At 37.0% G+C, this 25,914-nt stretch overlaps 1 protein-coding gene across 10 annotated transcripts in view; it reads left to right on the plus strand.

The window, feature by feature from the left end:
* Window positions 1–25,914, plus strand: part of EML5 (EMAP like 5) — a 190,514-nt gene that overhangs the window by 136,557 nt on the left and 28,043 nt on the right. For 8 of the 10 annotated variants that reach the window (XM_086709055.1, XM_086709057.1, XM_086709059.1 and 5 more), the window contains 7 exons: window positions 8,722–8,810; window positions 10,106–10,282; window positions 13,067–13,268; window positions 13,950–14,076; window positions 17,873–17,887; window positions 23,510–23,588; window positions 24,773–24,902. In XM_086709055.1, the coding sequence (XP_086565181.1) occupies window positions 8,722–8,810; window positions 10,106–10,282; window positions 13,067–13,268; window positions 13,950–14,076; window positions 17,873–17,887; window positions 23,510–23,588; window positions 24,773–24,902 (819 nt within the window). The remainder of the gene's footprint in view (window positions 1–8,721; window positions 8,811–10,105; window positions 10,283–13,066; window positions 13,269–13,949; window positions 14,077–17,872; window positions 17,888–23,509; window positions 23,589–24,772; window positions 24,903–25,914) is intronic. The other 2 variants (XM_086709056.1, XM_086709058.1) reach the window with 1 other exon arrangement.

The following is a 25,914-nucleotide window of genomic DNA, read 5'->3' on the forward strand; positions in this document are numbered from 1 at the left end:
ATTCTAAAAGCAGCTAGAGATAAACGTGCTCTACCATATAAAGGGAGACCTATAAGACTCGTGACTGATCTCTCTACTGAAACTTGGCCGGCCAGAAAGGAATGGCAGGAGATCTTCAATGTGATGAACAGAAAAAATATGCAGCCGAGAATCCTTTATCCAGCAAGTCTGTCATTTAGAATAGAAGGAGAGATAAAGGTCTTCCCAAACAAACAAAAACTGAAGGAATTCGTCACCACTAAACCAGCCCTACAAGAGATCCTAAGGGGGATCCTGTGAGACAAAGTACCAGAGTCATTGCTACAAGCATGAAACCTACGGACATCACAATGACTCTAAACCCATATCTTTCTGTAATAACACTGAATGTAAATGGACTAAATGAGCCAACCAAAAGACATAGGGTATCAGAATGGATAAAAAAAACAAGACCCATCTATTTGCTGTCTACAAGGACTCATTTTAGATCTGAGGACACCTTCAGATTGAGAGTGAGGGGATGGAGAACTATTTATCATGCCACTGGAAGTCAAAAGAAAGCTGGAGTAGCCATACTTATATCAGACAAACTAGACTTTAAATCAAAGGCTGTAACGAGATGAAGAAGGGCATTATATAATAATCACAGGGTCTATCCATCAGGAAGAGCTAACAATTATAAATGTCTATGCTCTGAATACAGGAGCCCCCAAATATATAAAACAATTACTCACAAACATAAGCAACCTTATTGATAAGAATGTGGTAATTGCAGGGGACTTTAACACTCCACTTACAGAAATGGATAGATCATCTAGACACACGGTCAATAAAGAAACAAGGGCCCTGAATGATACATTGGATCAGATGCACTTGACAGATATAGTTAGAACTCTGCATCCCAAAGCAACAGAATATACTTTCTTCTCGAGTGCACATGGAACATTCTCCAAGATAGATCACATACTGGGTCACAAAACAGCCCTTCATAAGTATACAAGAATTAAAATCATACCATGCATACTTTCAGACCACAGTGCGATGAAGCTTGAAATCAACCACAGGATAAAGTCTGGAAAACCTCCAAAAGCGTGGAGGTTAAAGAACACCCTACTAAAGAATGAATGGGTCAACCAGGCAATTAGAGAAGAAATTAAAAAATATATGGAAACTCCAGTCAGAGTGGCCAAAATGAACAAATCAGGAGACTATAGATGCTGGAGAGGATGTGGAGAAACGGGAACCCTCTTGCACTGTTGGTGGGAATGCAAATTGGTGCAGCCGCTCTGGAAAGCAGTGTGGAGGTTCCTCAGAAAATTAAAAATAGACCTACCCTATGACCCAGCAATAGCACTGCTAGGAATTTATCCAAGGGACACAGGAGTACTGATGCATAGGGGCACTTGTACCCCAATGTTCATAGCAGCACTCTCAACAATAGCCAAATTATGGAAAGAGCCTAAATGTCCATCAACTGATGAATGGATAAAGAAATTGTGGTTTATATACACAATGGAATACTACGTGGCAATGAGAAAAAATGAAATATGGCCTTTTGTAGCAACGTGGATGGAACTGGAGAGTGTGATGATAAGTGAAATAAGCCGTACAGAGAAAGACAGATACCATATGGTTTCACTCTTATGTGGATCCTGAGAAACTTAACAGGAACCCATGGGGGAGGGGAAGGAAAAAAAAAAAAAGAGGTTAGAGTGGGAGAGAGCCAAAGCATAAGAGACTGTTGAGAACTGAGAACAAACTAAGGGTTGATGGGGGGTGGGAGGGAGGAGAGGGTGGGTGATGGGTATTGAGGAGGGCACCTTTTGGGATGAGCACTGGGTGTTGTATGGAAACCAATTTGACAATAAATTTCATATATAAATAAAAAAAAAATATATGGAAACAAATGAAAATGAAAATACAACAATCCAAATGCTTTGGGATGCAGCGAAAGCAGTCCTGAGAGGAAAATACATTGCAATTCAGGCCTATCTCAAGAAACAAGAAAAATCCCAAATACAAAATCTAACAGCACACCTAAAGGAAATAGAAGCAGAACAGCAAAGGCAGCCTAAATCCAGCAGAAGAAGAGAAATAATAAAGATCAGAGCAGAAATAAACAGTATAGAATCTAAAAAAACTGTAGAGCAGATAAACGAAACCAAGAGTTGGTTTTTTGAAAAAATAACATTGATAAACCTCTAGCCAGGCTTCTCAAAAAGAAAAGGGAGATGACCCAAATAGATAAAATCATGAATGAAAATGGAATTATTACAACCAATCCCTCAGAGATACAAGCAATTATCAGGGAATACTATGAAAAGTTATATGCCAACAAACTGGACAACCTGGAAGAAATGGACAAATTCCTAAACACCCACACGCTTCCAAAACTCAATCAGGAGGAAATAGAAAGCTTGAACAGACCCATAACCAGTAAAGAAATTGAATCAGTCATCAAAAATCTCCCAACAAATAAGAGTCCAGGACCAGATGGCTTCCCCGGGGAGTTCTACCAGATGTTTAAAGCAGAGATAATACCTATCCTTCTCAAGCTATTCCAAAAAATAGAAAGGGAAGGAAAACTTCCAGACTCATTCTATGAAGCCAGTATTACTTTGATTCCTAAACCAGACAGAGACCCAGTGAAAAAAGAGAACTACAGGCCAATATCCCTGATGAATATGAATGCAGAAATTCTCAATAAGATACTAGCAAACCGAATTCAACAGCATATAAAAAGAAATATTCACCATGATCAAGTGGGATTCATTCCTGGGATGCAGGGCTGGTTCAACATTCGCAAATCAATCAGTGTGATACATCACATTAATAAAAGAAAAGATAACCATATGATCCTGTCAATCGATGCAGAAAAGGCCTTTGATAAAATTCAGCAAAGTTTCTTAATAAAAACCCTCGAGAAAGTCGGGATAGAAGGAACATACCTAAAGATCATAAAAACCATTTATGAAAAGCCCAGCTAACATCATCCTCAATGGGGAAAAACTGAGAGCTTTTTCCCTGAGATCAGGAACACGACAGGGATGTCCACTCTCACCACTGTTGTTTAACATAGTGTTGGAAGTCCTAGCATCAGCAATCAGACAACAAAATGAAATCAAAGGCATCAAAATTGGCAAAGATGAAGTCAAGCTTTCACTTTTCGCAGATGACATGATATTATACATGGAAAATCTGATAGACTCCACCAGAAGTCTGCTAGAACTGATACATGAATTTAGCAAAGTTGCAAGGTACAAAATCAATGTACAGAAATCAGTTGCATTCTTATACGCTAATAATGAAGCAACAGAAAGAGAAAGAAACTGATCCCATTCACAATTGCACCAAGAAGCATAAAATACCTAGGAATAAATCTAACCAAAGATGTACAAGATCTGTATGCTGAAAACTATGGAAAGCTTAGGAAGGAAATTGAAGAAGATACAAAGAAATGGAAAAAACATTCCGTGCTCATGGATTGGAAGAGTAAATATTGTTAAAATGTCAATACTACCCAAAGCTATCTACACATTCAATGCAATCCCAATCAAAATTGCAGCAGCATTCTTCTCGAAACTAGAACAAGCAATCCTAAAATTCATATGGAACCACAAAAGGCCCTGAATAGCCAAAGTAATTTTGAAGAAGACCAAAGCAGGAGGCATCACAATCCCAGATTTTAGCCTCTACTACAAAGCTGTAATCATCAAGACAGCATGGTACTGGCACAAAAACAGACACATAGACCAATGGAATAGAATAGAAACCCCAGAACTAGACCCACAAACGTATGGCCAACTCATCTTTGACAAAGCAGGAAAGAACATCCAATGGAAAAAAGACAGTCTCTTTAACAAATGGTGCTGGGAGAACTGGACAGCAACATACAGAAGATTGAAACTAGACCACTTTCTCACACCATTCACAAAAATAAACTCAAAATGGATAAAGGACCTGAATGTGAGACAGGAAACCATCAAAACCCTAGAGGAGAAAGCAGGAAAAGACCTCTCTGACCTCAGCTGTAGCAATTTCTTACTTGACACATCTTCAAAGGCAAGGGAATTAAAAGCAAAAATGAACTGGGACCTTATGAAGATAAAACGCTTCTGCACACCAAAGGAAACAACCAACAAAACTAAAAGGCATCCAACGGAATGGGAAAAGATATTTGCAAATGACATATCGGACAAAGGGCTAGTATCCAAAATCTATAAAGAGCTCACCAGACTCCACACCTGAAAAACAAATAATCCAGTGAAGAAATGGGAAGAAAACATGAATAGACACTTCTCTAAAGAAGACATCCGGATGGCCAACAGGCACATGAAAAGATGCTCAACGTCGCTCCTCATCAGGGAAATACAAATCAAAACCACACTCAGATATCACCTCACGCCAGTCAGAGTGGCCAAAATGAACAAATCAGGAGACTATAGGTGCTGGCGAGGATGTGGAGAAATGGGAACCCTCTTGCACTGTTGGTGGGAATGCAAATTGGTGCAGCCGCTCTGGAAAGCAGTGTGGAGGTTCCTCAGAAAATTAAAAATAGACCTACCCTATGACCCAGCAATAGCACTGCTAGGAATTTACCCAAGGGATACAGGAGTACTGATACATAGGGGCACTTGTACCCCAATGTTTATAGCAGCACTCTCAACAATAGCCAAATTATGGAAAGAGCCTAAATGTCCATCAGCTGATGAAGGGATAAAGAAATTGTGGTGTACATACACAATGGAGTACTACGTGGCAATGAGAAAGCATGAAATATGGCCCTTTGTAGCAACATGGATGGAACTGGAGAGTGTTATGCTAAGTGAAATAAGCCATACAGAGAAAGACAGATACCATATGGTTTCACTCTTATGTGGATCCTGAGAAACTTAACAGAAACCCATGGGGGAGGGGAAGGGAAAAAAAAAAAAGAGGTTAGATTGGGAGAGAGCCAAAGCATAAGAAACTCTTAAAAACTGAGAACAAATTGAAGGTTGATGGGGGGTGGGAGGGAGGGGAGGGTGGGTGATGGGTATTGAGGAGGGCACCTTCTGGGATGAGCACTGGGTGTTGTATGGAAACCAATTTGACAATAAACTTCAGATATTGAAAAAAATATATTTGAACAGACTGATGACCAGCAATGAAATTGAACCACTCATCCAAAAATTCTCAACAAACAACAGTTTAGGATCAGATGGCTTCACAGGTGAATTCTACCAAACACTTAAAGAAGAGTTAATATCTATTTTTCTCAAACTTTTCTAAAAAATAGAAGAGGAAAGAAAGCTTCCAAATTTGTTTTATGAGGCCAGCATTACCTTGATACCAAAACCAGATAAAGATACCACAAAAAAAGAGAACTGCAGGCCAATATCTCTGATGAATATAGATGTGATAATACTCAACAAAATATTAGCAAACCAAATCCAACAATATATTTTTTTAAGTTTATTTATTTTGAGAGAGACAGCATGAGCATGGGGGAGGGGCAGAGAGAGAGGGAGAGAGAGAATCCCAAGCAGGTTCTGTGCCCCCAACATCCGTTCATAATAAAAACTTTCAGCAAAGGTTTGGAGGGGATATACCTCAACATAATAAAGGCTATATATGAAAACCCCACAGCTAACATCATAATTAATGGTGAAAAATTGAGAGTTTTCCCCATAAGGTCAGGAACAAGACCGGGATGTCCATTCTTACCACTTTTATTCGACGTAGGACTTGTAAGTCCTAGCCACAGCAGTGAGACAAGAAAAAGAAATAAAAGACACCCAAACTGGTAAGGAAAAAGTAAAACTTTCACTCTTTGCAGATGACATGATACTATATATGGAAAACCCTAAAACTCCACCAAGAAACTGCTAGAACTGATAAATGAATTCAGTAAGGTCATAAGATACAAAATCAATATACAGAAATCTGTTGCATTTCTATACACTAATAAGGAGCAGAAGGAGAAATTAAGAAAATAATCCCATTTACAACTGCACCCCAAAATAATAAAATACCAGGGTGCCTGGCTGACTCAGTCGTTAGAGCATGTGACTCTTGATCTCAGGGTTGTAAGTTTGAGCCCAATGTTGGGTGTAGAAATTACTTAAAAATAAAATCTAAAAAAAAAATACCTAGATATAAATTTAACCAAGCAGGCGAAAGACCTGTACTCTGAAAACTATAATGATGAAAGAAATTAAGGGGGCATCTGGGTAGCTCAGTCAGTTAAACATCTGACTCTTGATTTTGGCTCAGATCATGGTCTCCATGGTTCATGGAATCGAGCCCTGCGTCGGGCTCTGTGCTGATAGCATGGAGCCTGCTTGGTATTCTCTTTCTCTCTCTCTGTCCCTCCCCCATGCTCATGCACTCTCTCTCTCTCTCTCTCAGTATACATAAGTATTAAAGAAAAAAAATTTAGGATGACACAAACACATGGAAAGATATTCCATACTCACAGATTGGAAGAACACATACTGTTAAAATGTCCGTACTACCCTAAGTAGTCTACAGATTCAACACAATTCCTATCGCAATACCAACAGCATTTTCACTAACTTAGAACCAAATAATAGTAAAATTTGTATGGAACCACAAAGGACCCCAAGTAGCCAAAGCAGTCTTGAAAGAGAACAAAGCTGGAGGTATCACAATCCCAGATTTCAAGATATACTACAAAGCTGTAGTAATCAAACCAGTATGGTTCTAGAACAAAAACAGACACATGGATCAATGGAATAGGATAAAGAGCTCAGAATAAACCCGTGATTGTATGGCCAATTAATCTTCAACAAAAGAGGCAAGAATATGCAATGGGAAAAAGACAGTCTCTTCAACAAATGGTGCTGGGAAAACTGGACAGCTACATGCAGAAGAATGAAACTGGACCATTTTCTTATAACCATACACAAAAATAAAGTCAAAGTGGATTAAGGATCTAAATGTGAAACCTGAAACTAAAAATCCTAGAAGAGAGCACAGGCAGTAATTTCTCTGACATTGGCCATAGCAACATTTTTCTAGATAGGCCTCCTGAGGCAAGGGAAACAAAATCAAAAATAAACTATTGGGACAGCTTCAAAATAAAAAGGTTCTGCGCAGCAAAGGAAACAACCAACAAAACTAAAAGACCCCCTATTGAATAGGAGAAGATATTTGCAAATGATATATCTGATAAAGGGCTAGTATTAAAAAAATACAACGAACACACATCTCAAGGTGCTTGGGTGGCTCAGTTGGTTAAGTGTCCGACTTTGGCTGAGGTCGTGATCTCGCAGTTTGTGAGTTCAAGCCCCGCATCGTGCTCTGTGCTGACAGCTCGGAGCCTGGAGCCTGCTTCAGATTCTGTGTCTCCCTCTCTCTCTGCCCCTCCCTGCTCACGCTCTTTCTCTGTCTCTCAATAATAAATAAACGTTAAAAAAAAAAAAAGAATACACATCTCAACACCAAAAAAATAATCTATTAAAAATGGTCAAAAGACAGGGGCGCCTGGGTGGCTTAGTCAGTTAAGCATCTGACTTTGGCTCAGGTCATGATTTCATAGTTTGTAAGTTCAAGCCCCACATCGGGCTGTCTTTTTTCAGTGCAGGGTCTGCTTTTGATCCTCTGTCTCCCTCTCTCTCTGCACCTTCCCCACTTTCACATGCTCTCTCTCAAAAATAAATAACATTAACAAGACTTTTTAAAAATGTGCAGAAGACATGAACAGACATTTCTCCAAAGAAGAAATATAAGGGGTCAACAGACACATGAAAAGATGCTCAGTATCACTCATCATAGGGAACTGCAAATCAAAACCACAATGAGATATCATGTCACACCTGTCAGAATGACTAAAATCAAAAACACAAGAAACAAGTGTTGGCGAGGATGTGGAGAAAAAGTAACCCTCATGCACTGTTGGTGGGAATGCAAACTGATGCAGCCACTGTGGAAAACACTATGGAAGTTCCTCAAAAAATTAAAAACAATTACCGTATGATCCAGTAATTCCACTACTGGGTATTTACCCAAAGAATATGAAAACAATAATTCAAAAAGATATGTGCACTCCTGTGGTTATTGCATCATTATTTTTAATACCCAAATTATGGGAGCAGCCCAAGTGTCCATCAATAGATGATAAAGAAGATGTGGTATATATACAATGGAATATTAGCCATAAAACAGAGTGAAAGCTTGCCATTTGCCACAACATGAACGGATCTAGAGTGTGTAATGCTAAGTGGTATCGTCAGAGAAAGACAAATATCCTACGATTTCACTTATATGTGGAATTTAAACAACAAAACAAATGAACAAAGGGGAAAAAAAGAGACCAAAAAACAGACTCTTAACTATGGAGAACAAACTGAGGGGAGGTGGGTGGGGGAATGGGTAAAATAGGTGAAGGGGATTAACAGTATACTTCTCATGATGAGCAATGGGTAATATATGGAACTATTGAGTCCCTGTATTGTACACCTGAAACTGCTGTAACAGGGTATGTTAATTACACTGGAAGTTTTTTAAAAAAAGGAACTTAATGAGAGAAAGGTGGTAATGTTCACTGAATGCTTTTAAATAGGATTAATTCTATGCAGTTTTACATATATGATTATAAAACAATTTAAATGTCATAATAAACCATGAAAGAAAATATTTTAAAAAGTTAAACATCCTGACTACATATATATATTTATATTTTATGTATGTTTATTTTATTTATTTATTTATTTATTTATTTATTTATTTATTTTTAAGGAAAGCTTTTACAGGTCAACACTGGTGCTAAAGAACAATTATTCTTTGAAGCTCCCAGAGGGAAAAAACAAAACATTCCCAGTGTGGAGGTAGGAAAATAATAGTGTTTGCAATGTTGTGAATATGACTAGGTGGTTAGAAAACTAATGCCTGACTTTTATTGTTTACATATGAAGCCTGTTCTCAAATTATTCAAATCACGGATGTTCTTTCCGTGAGTTTATTTTACTGGCCTAGACTATTAGATGAGTAGAAGAAGAGGTGCTGTATTAAGAAAAGGAATAAATACTTTTATGTCTAGCTGTGCTTCAGTTGCTTTTCTCAAAGAGAAGCAAACATAGACACGCTATCTTAGGTGGGAGTATTGCATGTCTATCAAATCTTTTGGAACCCACATGCCTAAGATGTTTGTTGGCAAATTTAAAGAAAAAGAAAAAAGGAAAAGAATGTGTTTGGCTTTTTTTCTTCAATGATCTTTTTTTTTTTTTTCAACGTTTATTTATTTTTGGGACAGAGAGAGACAGAGCATGAACGGGCGAGGGGCAGAGAGAGAGGGAGACACAGAATCGGAAACAGGCTCCAGGCTCTGAGCCATCAGCCCAGAGCCCGACGCGGGGCTCGAACTCACGGACCGTGAGATCGTGACCTGGTTGAAGTCGGACGCTTAACCGACTGCGCCACCCAGGCGCCCCAATGATCTTTTTTTTTTTTTTAAGTTTATTTATTTATTTTGAGAGACAGCGAGAGTAGTGGAGGGGCAGAGAGAGAGAGAGAGAGAGAACTCAGGCAGGCTTTCTGCCATCAGCATGGAGCTAGATGCAGTCTTGATCCCACGAATGGTGATATCATGACCTGAGCTGAAACCAAGACCAGATGCTTAACCAACTGAGCCACCCAGGCACCCTGTATTTGGTTTTGTGACTGATGGTATTAGCATAATTTTTTGACAGGGCTGAAGAAGAGAGGCTAAACGCATTTAATATTAAAGTGGCTTAATAAAGAGAAGGTCTGTCAGTAAAGTTCTTAATTTCCAGTAATGATTAATTGGAAAACATGCCTCTAAAGTATTAGAAATTTAGACATGAGGTATAAACTACTTGATTATTCTAAGAGCAGAAACTGTCTTATTATCACTGAATTCTCAGCATGTAAAACATACAGGTGTATAATAAGTACATGTTGAATAATGTTATTTTAAAATTTTTCTACAGGGACTAGTGGCCTTGGGAAGCTACAAAAAACAAGAAAACTAATAATTTAACTATTTTTGTTAAAATTTTAATTTTACTTGTGACATATATAATTATAAAGAAACACTCAGATTTTTGTTGTTAATTTTTAAGGTTTAGATATTACAAAGTTACAGCCTTTTTTTCCTTTTTAGGTAGAAAAAATTTGTTGGGCATCATGGACAAGTGTGCTTGGTTTATGCTGTGAGGGAATTTGGCCGGTAATTGGAGAAGTCACAGATATAACTGCCTCTTGCCTCACCAGTGACAAAATGGTCCTAGCTACTGGGGATGATTTGGGATTTGTGAAGTTATTTAGATATCCTGCTAAAGTATGTGTTTTTCTTTAACTCCCATAATGATCTTAATTATAAAAATGGTTAAGGTCGTGTGCTTTCATAGTATTTCATTGTTGTAATGAGTATTACATATGTAATATGAAAAGTTTAGAATCCTATTTTTGACATCATATTTATAGCTTTTAAAAAAAATGTTTACTTATGAGGTGCTTGGGTGGCTCAGTCGGTTGAGCATCAGACTTCGGCTCAGGTCATGATCCCATGGCTGACGAGTTCGAGCCCCACGTCAGGTGCTATGCTGACAGCTCAGAGCCTGGAGCCTGCTTCAGTTTCTGTGTCTCTGTCTCTTTCTGCCCCTCCCCGCTCATGCTCTGTCTCTCACTGTCTCAAAAATAAATATAAACATTTAAAAAATTATTTTAAAAAATGTTTACTTATTTTGGGAAAGAGTACACACACATTTGAGTTGGGGAAGGGCAGAGAGAGAGAATCCCAAGCAGGCTCTATGCTGTCAGTGCAGAGCCCGACCTGGGGCTCGATCCCATAAACCCTGGGATCATGACCTGAGCCAAAATCAAGAGTTGGATGCTTAACCTACTGAGTCCACCCAGGCACCTGTATAGCTTTTACTTAGAATTAGTATTATAATTTATGATTTCATGCCTTAAGTTATATTGTACAGTGTTTCTCAATATCGAGTAATATAAATATCCCTTTTAGAAGAAACATTTCTTTTATCCCTAATATTAAATAATTTTAGTATTCTTTTGGTTAAATATATACCATTAACAGTAAATACAAACTATATTTATAGCTTTGAAGTTCAAAATGTTTTAACTATTAGATACAAGATACTATAAAATACCTATAAAATTAAAATAGACCTGATTCAATGTAATGAATGATGTTATGTTGCTAAAACTAGATTGTACAGAACCTTTGGAGTGCTATATGCCAGTGCTGTGTGAAGATTGAATTCTCTTATTGCTTTCTCCTCTTTTCAAACTACTGGAAAACATTAGGCTTTCACTTGGCATAAAAATAAAATTCATATATCAAGTCCACATGCATTAATTCTTAATTGTTACTAATTCAGATGCACATTTGGCCCTTGAACAACGTGGGGGTTGGGGTGCCAACCCCCCATACAGTCAAAAGTCCACATACAACCTTTGACTCCCCCAAAACTTTACTAATCACCTACTGTTGACTTGAGGCCTTACTGATAGCATAAAGTCAGTTAACACATATTTTGTATGTTATGTGTATTATATACTATATTCTTACAATAAAGTAAGCTAGAGAAAAGAAAATGTTATTACAAAAATAATAAGGAAGAGAAAACATTTATAGGACTGTACTGTGTTTATTGAAAAGTATTTGCATATAAGTGGCTCTATGCACTTCAAACCCATGTTGTTCAAGGATCACTTATATAGTATAACCTAAACATAAACATAAATTTGAAATAGAGCACTGAAATCTTATGATATTGGTGGTCTTAAGTAACTGCTCATGTTAATATAATAAGGCATTTATTGGTCAGAAACTTCACTTCTAGCATTCTAGATGGTATAGATACCTTAAGAATAGGTTCTAAGATAATCATCTATGGATTCCTGCTTCACTTCTGTATAACAAGAACCACAAAATCTTAGAGAAAGTATCTTCTTGCAGTGTTTCGGTGACAGATCCCCCCTTCTATTTGAGCTAGCATTTATTAGGAGTCTTTTCCAAAGAATTCACTGTTTTAGCTATCACTGTATTTTAAGACATTTATTATTTTAATACCTTTGAAAAGATGTCCATCTAAAACTTGCTTATAATACATTGATCTGAAATTTACTTACTTAATTTGTTAGCGTTATGCCAGTGGTCTAGATTTAAAAGTTGTCAGTGTCTATTACTTGTGTTTTTCTTGATTTTTAAAATAAAAAATATATTTTTGTGGGTACTGCTTATAAACAAAAACACTAATGAATTGAGATGAAAGATATTTACATGAGTATATTCCAAAAGGGTTGATAATTACTTTTTGTTAATATAGGCCATGCTGTACATAAGCATTTATATCCTTTTCAGTTATTGTGTCTATTTCCAGCAATTATATGTCTGCAGAGCCATTTTTTTTTAACAGATATGTACTTTTCCATAGACATCTACTGTAGTTAGCTATTACTTTATTGAACATTTAAGGTATTTAAATTTTTTCACTGCTGTGGGTACTGTGGTGAAAATTTTTTGCACACATAGAATTTTCTTAGCATAGACCCCTAGAAGTGGGGGGATTGGTGAGTCAAAGGTCAGGACATTCTTATGCTTTTAATGCACAATACCAAGTTGATTTTCTTTTTTTTTTTTTTTTTTTTTCAACGTTTATTTATTTTTGGGACAGAGAGAGACAGAGCATGAACGGGGGAGGGGCAGAGAGAGAGGGAAACACAGAATCGGAAACAGGCTCCAGGCTCTGAGCCATCAGCCCAGAGCCTGACGCGGGGCTCGAACTCCCGGACCGCGAGATCGTGACCTGGCTGAAGTCGGACGCTTAACCGACTGCGCCACCCAGGCGCCCCCCAAGTTGATTTTCAAAACAGTTGTGCCCGTAGTACTAACAATGTGTGGGACTACTAGTTTTATCCTGTTGTCAACAGGTTTGGAAATTGTCATTTTTTATTCTAGTGAATTTCAGTATTTTCTGTTTTTTTTTTTTTTTACAAGATGACTTTGTGATGATTAATTTCCAATCATATATTAAGAAAAAATTCAAAATTATAACTGACCATTTTCAAGTAATAACATTTTTGTTTTCATCTTTAGGGAAAATTTGGAAAGTTTAAGAGGTATGTGGCCCATAGTACACATGTCACAAATGTTCGCTGGACCTATGATGACAGCATGTTGGTTACCTTAGGAGGTGCAGATATGTCTTTAATGGTTTGGACAAATGAAATGGAGGGCTATCGAGAAAAAAGACCTTGTGATAGTGAAGAATCTGATACAGATTCTGAAGAAGATGGGGGTATGTCATTTTTAAATATTTTAACAAAAGCATAGAAAAAATTTAGCACCACGGATTTAAACTACAGCGGTTAAGCAAGTAATAATAATGTTAGAATAATTGTGGTTTTAGTCTTTGTCATCTGTTTAACACCAAAATTGATTTTATGACTCAAAAATAACATGCTGGCATGTATTGATGGCTTAAATATATTCTTTATCTACAAATGTATGATAATGCTACTTCAAGTAAGTACTAAAGTAAATTTTGTAGTATTGAACTTAGTATTTTCAAATGATTTTCATCTTTTCCTGATATACAAATAAGACCAGCTCATTATAGAAAAGTTAGAAAATACATTTTGCAAAAAAAAAAAATAAACACAGTATCCATAATTTGACCACTCAGAGGTAACTTTTGTTAACATGTTGAGGCATTCTGTTTTTTAACAAAAATGATATTATATTGAATTTATGTTTTGTAGGCTAATATTATCTCTTAGTAATATTTCAAAAACATTTGTTATGTATCATTAAAAATTCTACATCATTTTTATTGGCTGTATATTATTTCATAATTTGACTATAGCACAGTTTATTTAACTTATTTTATACTGTTGAACATCCTTGAATCCAATTTATAAGATCATAATAGAGCTCCTCAGTTGTAACTTAGAGAATAATTCTTATGTTTTGATGGCAGGTTATGACAGTGATGTTACAAGAGAGAATGAAATCAGTTACACCATTAGAGCCTTATCAACAAATATTCGCCCAATGTTTGGAGTCAAGCCTCATTTGCAACAGAAGGAACCCTCTGTTGATGAGAGGTAACAGTCAAATTTAAAACTAGATGAAGAAAAATATATTGATTTTGAAAATTGAATTTAGGGGCACCTGGGTGGCTCAAATGGTTCAACTTCCGACTTTGGCTCAGGTCATGATCTCACGGCTCATGAGCTCAAGTCCCGCGTCAGGCTCTGCTGACAGCTCAGAGCCTGGAGCCTGCTTCGGATTCTGGGTCTCCCTCTCTCTCTCTCTCTGCCCCTCCTCTGCTCACACTCTGTCTCTCTCTGTCTCTCAAAAATAAATAAACATTAAAAAAATTTGTAAAAAATTGAATTTACTGTTTGAATTTTTGCAAAAACTAAGTAACAGTGGTACTCTTGCATTTTACAGCTCCCAGCACCTCTTAGAAAATATATTTGTTCTTAAATACTTTTTAGTGATGTCACTGTCTCTTGCCAATAGTGTAGGGAATATATAAAGTCTATATGATCAAAAGAATATTATTTGCTAACTTCTATTAATATATGTGAGGGGATTGTAGGAGATAATAAAAATTGAATCCAATTCCAAGTATGTTTAGGAAGCACATGAGCAGAGGTAGGATTAAAGTTTGAAAAGGCGATTTTATCCATGCACCTTTTTTTTTAAAATTTTTTTTTTTTTTTCAACGTTTATTTATTTTTTTGGGACAGAGAGAGACAGAGCATGAACGGGGGAGGGGCAGAGAGAGAGGGAGACACAGAATCAGAAACAGGCTCCAGGCTCTGAGCCATCAGCCCAGAGCCTGATGCGGGGCTCGAACTCCCGGACCGCGAGATCGTGACCTGGCTGAAGTCGGACGCTTAACCGACTGCGCCACCCAGGCGCCCCACATGCACCTTTAATCAAGGATAGAAAATCATTATTTAAAAATTTTTTTCTGGGGCATCTGGGTGGCTCAGTCAATTAAGCATAAGCATCCGACTTCAGCTCAAGTCATGATCTCGCGGTTTGTGCTGACAGCTCAAGAGCCTGGAGCCTGCTTCGGATTCTGTGTCTCCCTCTCTCTCTGCCCCTCCCCGGCTTGTGCTCTGTCTGTCTCTGTCTCAAAAATAAACATTAAAAAAAAATTTTAGTGTTAAAAAAAAAAACTAAAAAATTTCCAGAAGGCAAGTGGAAGTAGCGTCCCATTAGAGAATGGGAATTACTGGTCTTTGTCTGGAAGCAGCAACCAAAAATAAAGGCCGTGCACACAGCAATTTTACGAGGAGAGAGAATTTTTTAATAAAGTCTCTGAGTTGGAGGACAGGTCAAGAGAGGGATTGTGAACATAATAATCATTAGGGAATATGGAGAACTGTGAAGAGGTATATGGATCAACGAATGACATGGATTTCAAAAGTGAAGTTTTTAAGAAATGATAAAGGAAAAATCATCCAGAAACTGCAGTGAGGAACCAAGGAGGAGTAGGAGGTGGGAACAGCAGTGACGTCTTCTGTCGAAAACTGTGTTGAGGAAGACTGTTATGAGAAGTTGGTAAGAATATTTGAGGGAGAAGTTAAAATGACAAGGGAGTTCACTCACATTGGACAGAATTTGTAGAAAATTCGAGTAAATGTCTGGTCAGTGAGGGTAGTGCTGAAGGCCCCTGGGGCTCAGCTGGCTAGAAATGACCAGAAAGCATTGGCAGAAGGGTTTGAGCTTGCACTGCAGCTGATGTTCAGGGAGAAGGATGGGAGGATGAGGGGCGTGTTACTGATGGAGAGGGGGGAGCTAGAGATCTCTGAACTGACGAGCCACAAAGTTCCCGCGGAAGCTCTTGGGAGGTGTTCAGTCATGCCTCCACAGCAGCTTTCCCAGGTGCCCATTTGCTGATGAATTCTCAGATAATTGCATTGGCGTCCCTTATGGATAGGGGGACAGAATGGTGAGTATCCATTTTGTCATCACATATAAAGAGGCACAGTATTAAATTAGAGATAGGTTTGGGGCTTCTGGGTGACTGAGTTGGTTGAGCGTTCGACTTCGGCTCAGGTCATGATCTCATGGTTCATGTGTTCGAGCCCCTGATGGAGCTCTGTGCTGACAGCTGGGAGCCTGGAACCTGCTTCATATTCTCTGTCTCCCTCCCTCCCTGCACCTCCCTCGCTCGTGCTCTCTCTCAAAAATAAACATTGAATTTTTTTTTTAAAATCACTAACTTATAAAGTATTTAAAAAAAAATTTTTTTTAATGTTTTTACTTACTTTTGAGACAGAGAGAGACAGACCATGAGCAAGGGAGGGGCAGAAAGAGAGGGAGACAGAATCTGAAGCAGGCTCTAGGCTCTGAGCTGTCAGCACAGAGCCTGATGCGGGGCTCAAACTCACAGACTGGACTGTGAGATCCTGACCTGAGCTGAAGTTGGATGCTTAACCGACTGAGCCACCCAGGCGCCCCTAGAGTATTTTATAAAATGAAAAATAATGTATATAAAGAATTTAGGTAGTAAGTCTTCACCACCCCTCCCTGGGAATGAAATATAGAATCACCTGAGGAAGATACCTGTTTAGTACTAAAACACTCCCTGAAACCAAATATCACAAAGCAATGAACAATATCTATGTAATCCATTAATTCGAGAAATACATAGAATTGTGCAAATGTAGATGTTCCTAATGAGGATTTGTGCAGTACAGTGTTTAATATTTCTGAAATTATATTTTACAGGTAATGAAAAGTAAAGAGTGTACTATAAGGAGGAAGGAACTCTAGACCTTCCCATAAATCTTTTTTTATTTATTATATTGATTTTTAATAAAAATACTATCATTTATCAGATAAATTAGGTATATTAGAAAATGTGACCTAATTTTAATGATGTAGCCCATCGTTCATGGTAAAACACTTAAAATTCCTCCTTTATTAATAAAGTGACCCAAGTTCTGACAGATGTAAGGATTTTACTGCTCATGAAAAATGCTTGATGGGCGCCTGGTGGCTCAGTGGGTCAAGCATCCGACTCTTGATTTTGACTGTCATGATCTCACAATTAGATCGAGCCCCGCATCAGGCTCTGCGTTGACAGTGAGGAAACTGCTTGGGATTCTTTCTCTCCCTGCCTCTCTCTCTCTGTCCCTCCCCTGTTCATGCTGTCTCTCAAAATAAATATACTTTTTAAAAAATGAAAAAAAATATTTGACACTTCATAATCTTTGCTGTTAGCTTATTTTTTTTACAGCTAAATTTTTCAAATTTTTGAATTGTTTTGCATTTGTTCTCAGTTTGTTTTATAATTTCAACTCTGCTGAATTCTTTTGAAAATGCCAAGGCCAAAGACAGAAATGACTCCTAGTTAGGAGCCTTCATTTTCATAAAATGAGAGAATCAAAGGAGAAAAAAGGAAGACATTTCTTTTGCCAATTTTGTATATATTTGTGAGATAATGTCTATATAATTGTTTTTGTATTTTAAATAAAATATATTATTGTTATCAAATAAGAAACAAAACATTTAACTATAAACAGTTAAAACAAATACTTGTCAAATATCCACTTAAGAAAATGTTTCTGATGACAGTTGATAACTACTTGGTCCATACTTTTACAGGGCCTTTTTTCCTAAATGACTTTAATAATTTTATGTTTTTCTTTTTGTAGCAAATCTTGTATATTTAAAGTAGTCATCAGTCAAATTTTCAATATTTTTTAGTAAAAATGTTCCGAACAGTGTAGCATAAAATTTAGGCATTTTTGTGTTTCTTTAGAATTGTATTGATGTTTCCTTTCTTCTGTTTACTTAACTGCTACCTTTTAATCATCAGTTTCCATCAATTATTCATCATCAGTGTTTCTTTTTTTCCTCTTGCTCCTTTCAAAGGCAGGGGGTAGTAAGGTAAGTATTTTATTAAATAAAATATTATATTCCATTATTTATTCTTTATTCTGTTTTGATCTTTATAGTGTTTTCAGGTATTGATTTTTTTTTCCTATAAAACATTGAACTACATTTGTCAAGAAAATTATAAAGTGAAATAAATCCTACAGAAAAATTGCATTTGTATGTGTAGTATGTGGGTGTTGCTGAGGTTCTTCTTGATGGTCATTTGGTTTTACACATGACTATTCACAAAGTGCAGATAGTTTGTTTCTCTGTAAGGGTCGGAGGCTCATAAAAATAGTTAACCACACATATTTATCAGTGACAAACTATTCAATTTATAGACCTGTTAGTTTTGTTTAATGTATATTTATACATTCATTTAAAAATATTAACATAGGGCAGTGGTGATATTTGTATGTTTAATAAAATGGTATGTGCACAAAAGGACTCTCTGGAACACTTTTACAACTCCCTTTTAGTGAGATGAAAATGTCTTCAGGCAGTTTCTGAAACAGGACTGTGTGGAAAAAGCCAGTCTATTTTAGAAGTAAAAAAAGGTACCATTAGGAAAATGCTGGGAGATAAGGATGAAAAAAATAGATTTGAGACCAGATTGTGCAGAAACTCAGGTATTAGGCACTCCTTAACTTATTTGGTAGACAGCAAAAATTCATTATTTGTTTTAAATGAGTGATGTGTGGGGGGCACCTGGGTGGCTCAGTCCGTTGAATGTCTGACTCTTGATTTTGGCTCAGGTCACAGTCCTAGGGTCATAAGATCGAGCCCTGCATCAGGCTCCACACTAACCATGGAGCCTACTTAAGAGTCAGCCTCCCTCCCTCCCTCCCTCCCTCTCTCCCTCCCTCCCTCCCTCCCTCCCTCCCTCTCTCCCTCTCCCCCCCTCCTTCCTTCTCTCTCCCCTTCTCTCCCCCCTCTCTCCCCCCTCCTCTCCTCCCTCTCTCTCCCCCTCCTCTGCCCTTCTCCCCAACTCAGGCTCTCTCTCCCCTGCTCATGCTCTCTCTAATTAAAAAAAAAAAGTGAGGGCAAAGATAGAAGTCTAGAGTGTGATGTAACTTCTACAAAGCCTCACACTATCTTAGCAGAAATAAAACATTCAGATCTAGCCTCAGATCTGAAGTAACTTATTCAGGACTGATCTCTGCATTTTAAAGGGACGCTGACAGTTTACAGTGGAAGTTACTTGTTTCAAAACAAAGCTAAGTGGAGATACAGTTGTTGTCTTGGGTGTTAATGGAAGGGAGAAGTGACCTTCCTTTCATGAGCAGTTTCCATGCAGAGTTTAGATGACCGTTTGTCATCGGTGCTACAAAGAGATGTTCTAGACATGTGAAGACTCCCTGGTTTCAGTAGGAGGATGGATGAGATGACTTTTGTGATCTCTTTCAGTTCTGTTTTGGTGATCATATTATTAAAGGGATTTTTTTTAAGTTATCTCCTTTACTAGAAAAATCCCAAATCTAGCATGATCTTGAGTAACTCACATTGCCCGCTGGTTTGGACTGGCTGACTGGGACACCCCCTTAGGTCAGGAGGACCTACTTCACCTCCTTAGACAATTTCCTTAATAGCATCCCCAGTGCTACCAGCCTTTTAAGTTGGTTAACATTTTAGTGCCCATTCTTAAGAACAAAAATAAGCATCATGTTTTGTTTGAAATTCAGAGTACACTGTAGAAAAATATGAATGGTAAGCTTTAATATTTACAACACAGAACGTGTTCAATGCCCATTTTTCTGTTTTTACTTCCTTCTGATTTTCCTGCCATTCATGGAGTAACTGGAGCTTTTCTAATATGCAGTAATAAATAACAATAGGCCTTTAATACATGCGGTATGGTCTGCATTAAACTTGTAAAAATATTTAGTACCGAAGTATTTTTACTAGTGTTTTAAATTCAAATTTGTGTTGTAATCTTTTCCCTTTTTCATCTGCTGCTGAAAAGAGGTTCCAGGTAATCCCCTCTCTTTGCTATATTTTACGAGACCTAATTATGTATTTTTATCATCTTTCATATTTACCATTAATGAGCTGTGTTGCTTGGTGTTAACAGTTTTCCACGCTTTTCCCCTTTGAAATAAGTATCACTGAAATGAGCAGCATCTTGATTACCGGATTTCTGCTACATAAATAACTGCTTTACCAAAACTTTATTTGTTTAACTTGTATAATTTCATAAGTTGTATAGCTTTATTTAAACAGTAATTATATAAATTACTTGAAAAAATTAAGATATGCTTAATTGTTACAGAGGCTTATGTAGATCAAAATTACCTGTTTGTTGTTTGGATTACAATTAAAGCTGTCAGGTGGTAACACCAAATGAAGTTCACCAACAAAACTGACTTGGAAGAAAAGCCAAGCCTGCTATTATTCTTTAAAATGGTCCTAAGAAAAAGTAAATAAATAAAATTTTTAAAAATTAAAAAAAAAATAAAATGGTCCCTAAGAGAAGCTTTTCAAATGTTAAATACTTCTAGTTGAACTCTATTTATTACTTATGGACATCCAAAAAAGTACATGAAAAAGGTTCAAAACCAAAATTTCTGCGGTAATTTGAAAAGTTCTTTGTGCATGTAATTTTTATGTCACCAGCCACAGTTTCTGTACTTCTGCATTCTACTTTACGTTACATATGAACATATGTACTTCTTTTGTATTGCGTGTTCACGATAGAACATTTCGTTTACTTTTATAGATGTGTAACCTGGAAATTGTGAAAATATAAATATGTTGTCAGCCTTTAAATTTATACTCTTTATCACACATGTTGGATTTTTTTCCTACGGGAAAGTCAGTTTGTATCATTATCTGATTTAGTTGTTACAAATTGAATACTAACTTAAAATTTGGACAGGGGAGTTGATAGCATGATTGATTTGTATCCAGTGTTCAGATTATTAAATATTTAACTAATGGTTATCTGGGATAAAAATAAACCAAATGAGGTGGGTTTTTTAAATTAAACACACAAATTTAGGAAAAGAGCCTCCCCAGTTTTGTTTTTGTTTTTTTATTTGGGTATAGTTGGCACACAGTGTTACTTTAGTTTCAGGTGTGCAACATAGTGATTTGGCAAGTTTATACATTATGCTCTGCTCACTACAAGTACAGCTACCATCTGTCCCCATACATTGTTATTACAATATCATTCACTGCATTCCTTATGTTGGGCCTTTTATTCTTGTGACTTACTCATTCCATAATGGGAAGGCTGTATCTCCCCCTACCCTTCACCCATTTTGCCCATCCCCATATCTCCCCTCTGGAAACCGTCAGTGTTATCTGTATTTATAAGTCTCATTATGCCTTTTGTTTGCTGATTCATTTGGGTTTATTTTTTTAATATTCCACATATGAGGGAAATCATATGGCATTTGTCTTTGTCTGATTTATTTCACTTAGCATAATACCCTCTATGTCCATCCACATTGTCACAAACACTATCTCATCCTTTTTAATGGCTGTGTAATAGTCCATGGTGTGTGTGTGTGTGTGTGTGTGTGTGTGTGTGTGCGCGCGCGTGTGTGTGTGCGCATGTCCGCACACCTGTCTTATCCATTTGTCTACCAATGGACATTTAGGTCGCTTCCGTATCTTGGCCATTATAAATAATGCTGCAGTAAACCTAGGAGTGCATATATCTTTTTGAATTAATGTATTCATTTTGGAGGGGGGATAAATATCCAAGAGTGGAATTGTTGGATCGTGTGGTATTTGGTATTTCTATTTTTAATTTTTTGAGGAACCTCCATACTGTTTTCCACAGTGGCTGTATCAATTTACATTTCCCACCAACAATGCACGAAGGTTCTTTTTTCTACATATCCTTGCCAACGCTTGTTATTTCTTGTCTTTTTTGCTTTAGCTGTTCTAACAAGTATAACGTGATATTGGGGTTTTGATTTGCATTTCCCTGGTGATTAGTGGTGTTGAACATCTTTTTATGTATCTGTCGGTCATCTGTCTTCTTTGGAGAAATATCTATTCAGGGCCTGTGCCTATTTTTTAATAGGGTTTTTTGTTTTTTTTTTTGTATTGAGTTGTAGAAGCTCCTTAATATATTTTAGATATTAACCCTCTATCGGATATATCATTTGCAGATGTCTTCTCCCATTCAGTAAGTTGCCTTTTTGTTTTGTTGATGGTTCCTTTTGCTGTGCAAAAGCTTTTTATTTTGGTGTAGTCCCCAGTTTATTTTTGCTTTTGTTTCCCATGGCTTAGGGGACCATCTAGAAAAATGTTGTTATAGCTGATGTCAGGGAAATTAGTTAAAAATTGATCCAGTTCTTTTACATCTAACTGTCTGGTTTTCCCAGGACCATTTACTGAAAAACTGTCTTTTCCCCATTGTATATTTTTGCATCCTTTGTTATAGATTAATTGACCATATAACCATTGGTTTATTTCTGGGTTCTTTGTCCTGTTCCATTGATCTGTGTGTCTGTTTTTGTGCCAGTACCATACTGTTTTGATTACTATAGCTTTGTAACATAGCTTGAAATCTGGATTTTGTTTTTTTCTTTCTCAAGATTGCTTTGGCTATTTGCAGTCTTTTGTGGTTCCATACAAATTTTAGTATTATTGGTTCCAGTTTTGTGAAAAATGCTGTTGGTATTTTGATAGGAATTGCATTGAATCTGTAGATTGCTTTGGGTAGCATGGACACTTAAACAATATTAATGCTTTTATCCATGAGTATGGAATATCTTTCCATTTGTTTGTGTCATCTTCAGTTTCTTTCATCAGTGTTTTATGGGTTTTCAGAGTGCAAGTACTTTACCTGTTGGGTTAAGTTTATACCTAGGCATTTTAAGAGCCTCCACATTTAAATTCACAATGGGAACTCTGTACACCTAATGGGATATTATAAAAAGATCCTAAACTAGTAGTAGAAACAGAGAGGAAGGGGCTAGATATGAGAGCTCCTCCAAAAGTGAAGTTGATGTTTAGTAAGTAGAATGGAGAAGAGAAAGAGTTGAAGGCCATAGTAATAGTAATTATCTTTTACAGAGTGTTGTATGGTTTGTAGTGCTATGTAACTATAAAATGTTTGCTTGACTAACTGATGGTGATGCCATTAACCTTACTGTAGACTTGAGGAGGAAGGAAAGGTAAAGGGCCTGGAGGAGAGTAAGTAATGAGTACAAATTTGAATTCGGACATGATTTATGTTGCCAACAGTATAGAAAGGTCACAGAAATGTTTTCAAAATTCAAGAAGAATGTATCAGATACCTGCCATGTGCACAGTACTGTGATAGAAACTTTAGAGCAGTGACTCAGGCTTTGTTATAATGCATTCCAACAAGAAGTTTTTGAGCCATTAAACTAATATTTGTATATTTATAAATAGTCTGTTCTTGTGTTAATATATTATTTACATTATGAAACATACATCAAAGAAGTTAAAATAAAATGAATAAAAGCTCTCATATCTTCTTTCCACCTTCCTGCCTTAGAAAATGTAAAGAGGCCACAGTATAGTGAGGAACACAGATGGGGTTCGTTTTTGTGAAGGCGTGTCAGATATCTCTCTTTGGAGGGCGGGTGAGGGAGGCTCAGTGAAGGTGCACAGTGATGGATGCCTTTCCTCATTCCCACTTTCCCATTTCAGGCCCCCCGTGAGCAGAGCCCCACCAAGGCCAGAAAAACTCCAGACAAACAATGTTGGCAAGAAAAAGAGACCCATAGAGGTAAGGAGAACCCACTCCCCTGTGTTACCTTGTGCTTTAAAGTGTATTCAGAATTCATTCTATTTCCTTCTTGTAAGACAGCCAAGTGTTGTCATTAGTTTGTAAGACAATAAATATATTGAATAATCTTTTTTTAAGATTTCATTTTTAAGTAATCTCTACACCCAACGTGGGGTTCAGTCCCTCAGATTGAGTCGCATGTTCTACTGACCAAGCCAGCCAGGTGCCTCTGAGTAATCTTTTTTGTTTGGTTGTAAAAACTAATTGTTAACTGTCAAGTCTGAGTTTTGGATTGATATCCTTCATTTCTTTTTATTTTTTATCTGTCTTTTTTTTTAGTCTTCCGTGAATAATATTCTGAATTGAACTGTCTCTCAAAAAACTTCTAAATGTAAATATATGTGAATGACCTATGGCTTATAGAATCACAGGTGCCTTAGCAGTGTCTTAAGCTTAGTGTTTTGAATTTAGAAGTCAAAGTTTGTCCTTCATGTGATACATTCACTGGGTTCATTGAAGGGTTCTTTGAAGGCTCTACTTCCAAACAAAGAAAGCTTCCACAATAATTGAGCAAGAAGGAAAGCTCTCCCAGACATTTAATTAATTCCAATATCAGTAGCCACAAGCAAACTGTGCTGAATCAGGTCAAAAATGAGGCGTTAATCTGCGGGACAATGATTGTTGTACTCCTCCCCCTTGGGAAGCCTCACAAAGTCAAAAAAACGGACATTTTCAGTGGCAGAATTATGTGCTAGAACTTTAGCATGAGTTATCATAGATGATGTACTTAGTTTTCTGTGCCAGTGTCTGATGTACTATTTGGCTCCTCAAAAGTACGTCACTTGGACATAATGTATCCTGAGTTATATGTGCAGATTACATATTTTTACTAACAACACAAATCGAAATATTCTTTTGGACATAAGTATCTCAGTGTTTAACACATGAACTCCTAACAACTAAAATTTTTCAAATCAGATGACTTTGTGATTCCCTTTTCCTTTTTATATATGTAGAAAAGTATGGAGTGTTTCAGCTGCTCAAAGCAGGTCTAAATTTTGTATTCAAAGATTGTAAAGCATCAAAATGCATCCTCCATTTTGACTGAAGATACCAGTGCTGTATACAAAAATAATGGTGAACATTTAGACATAAGGAATTATATAATGGTTTTATTGTTATAGGACCTTGTGTTGGAGCTTGTTTTTGGCTATCGAGGAAGAGACTGTAGGAATAACGTTCATTATTTAAATGATGGTGATGATATAATTTATCACACTGCATCCATTGGAATTCTGCACAACGTTGCTACCGGTAGGAGACCCCAATTCTCCATCTCCCACTTTTTATTTAGAATTTTGTTACTTATAATCTTAAAATTTTTGTTAAAACTACAAATAAATTACATGAGTCCAGAATGTTCTTCATACTGTTGAATTTTCTAGTAATATTTCAAGTAACCAAATTTACAGTCTTAAGAGAGTATGATATAGCAGAAAAAGATTTCATAATGCAAAGTGATCCTAGGTCTCTATTAGAAGTGAAGGCTTACTGTATGTTGAAATCATGTTTTATAATGAAACCATTTCTAACTTTATTTCCCCATAACCTTAACATGAAATGGATGGGTTGGTGGTTGTCTCTGATAGGTAGTGATTAAAAGTAGCATGTTGGGTGAGTGGTTGCTGGAGAGTAGGGTGAAGGGGCAGTGTTCTTACTGAGGCCTCAGAAGGCCAAGGAAGATAGTGAGAAAGCTGCTTCCCTCTGTCTCTGCTGTGTTGACACTTTTGTTTGATTCAAGGTGAGAAAATACTTCTTGATGTTAATTTAACTGATTGGATTGCTGCAAAGCAAATAAATTCTCATAGCATCGTCTAATGATGAATGACATCATAATCCTCCTAGTGACATTCATTATTTAATTTTGAATTTTCTTATGTGTAATTATAAACCTCATAAAGTCGGAAAGTTGGAAGTAAAATTAGAGACTTTTTGGCCCAAACATTTCTGGCTTTTTCCTCTGATGGTTCATTCCGAACAGGCAAAGAATGGCTTATGTGAGTCCTAATCCCCCATGTCTCCTCAGTATTAATCATTAATATGATTGTCCTATTTTGGTTTCCTAAAGAAAAGGATTCACCAAGATCACACAGAAATCAGTGGTGATTTCGATTTAATAATTTTGGCCATTTAAAAAATACTTAGATTGGGGCGCCTGGGTGGCTCAGTTGGTTGAGCAGCCGACTTCGGCTCAGGTCACGATCTCACGGTCCGTGAGTTCGAGCCCCGCGTCGGGCTCTGTGCTGACAGCTCGGAGCCTGGAGCC

This window comes from Puma concolor, chromosome B3 (genome assembly GCF_028749965.1).
Source record: "Puma concolor isolate L17-30 chromosome B3, mPumCon1.1.hap2, whole genome shotgun sequence".
Classification (NCBI taxonomy): Eukaryota; Metazoa; Chordata; class Mammalia; order Carnivora; family Felidae; genus Puma; species Puma concolor.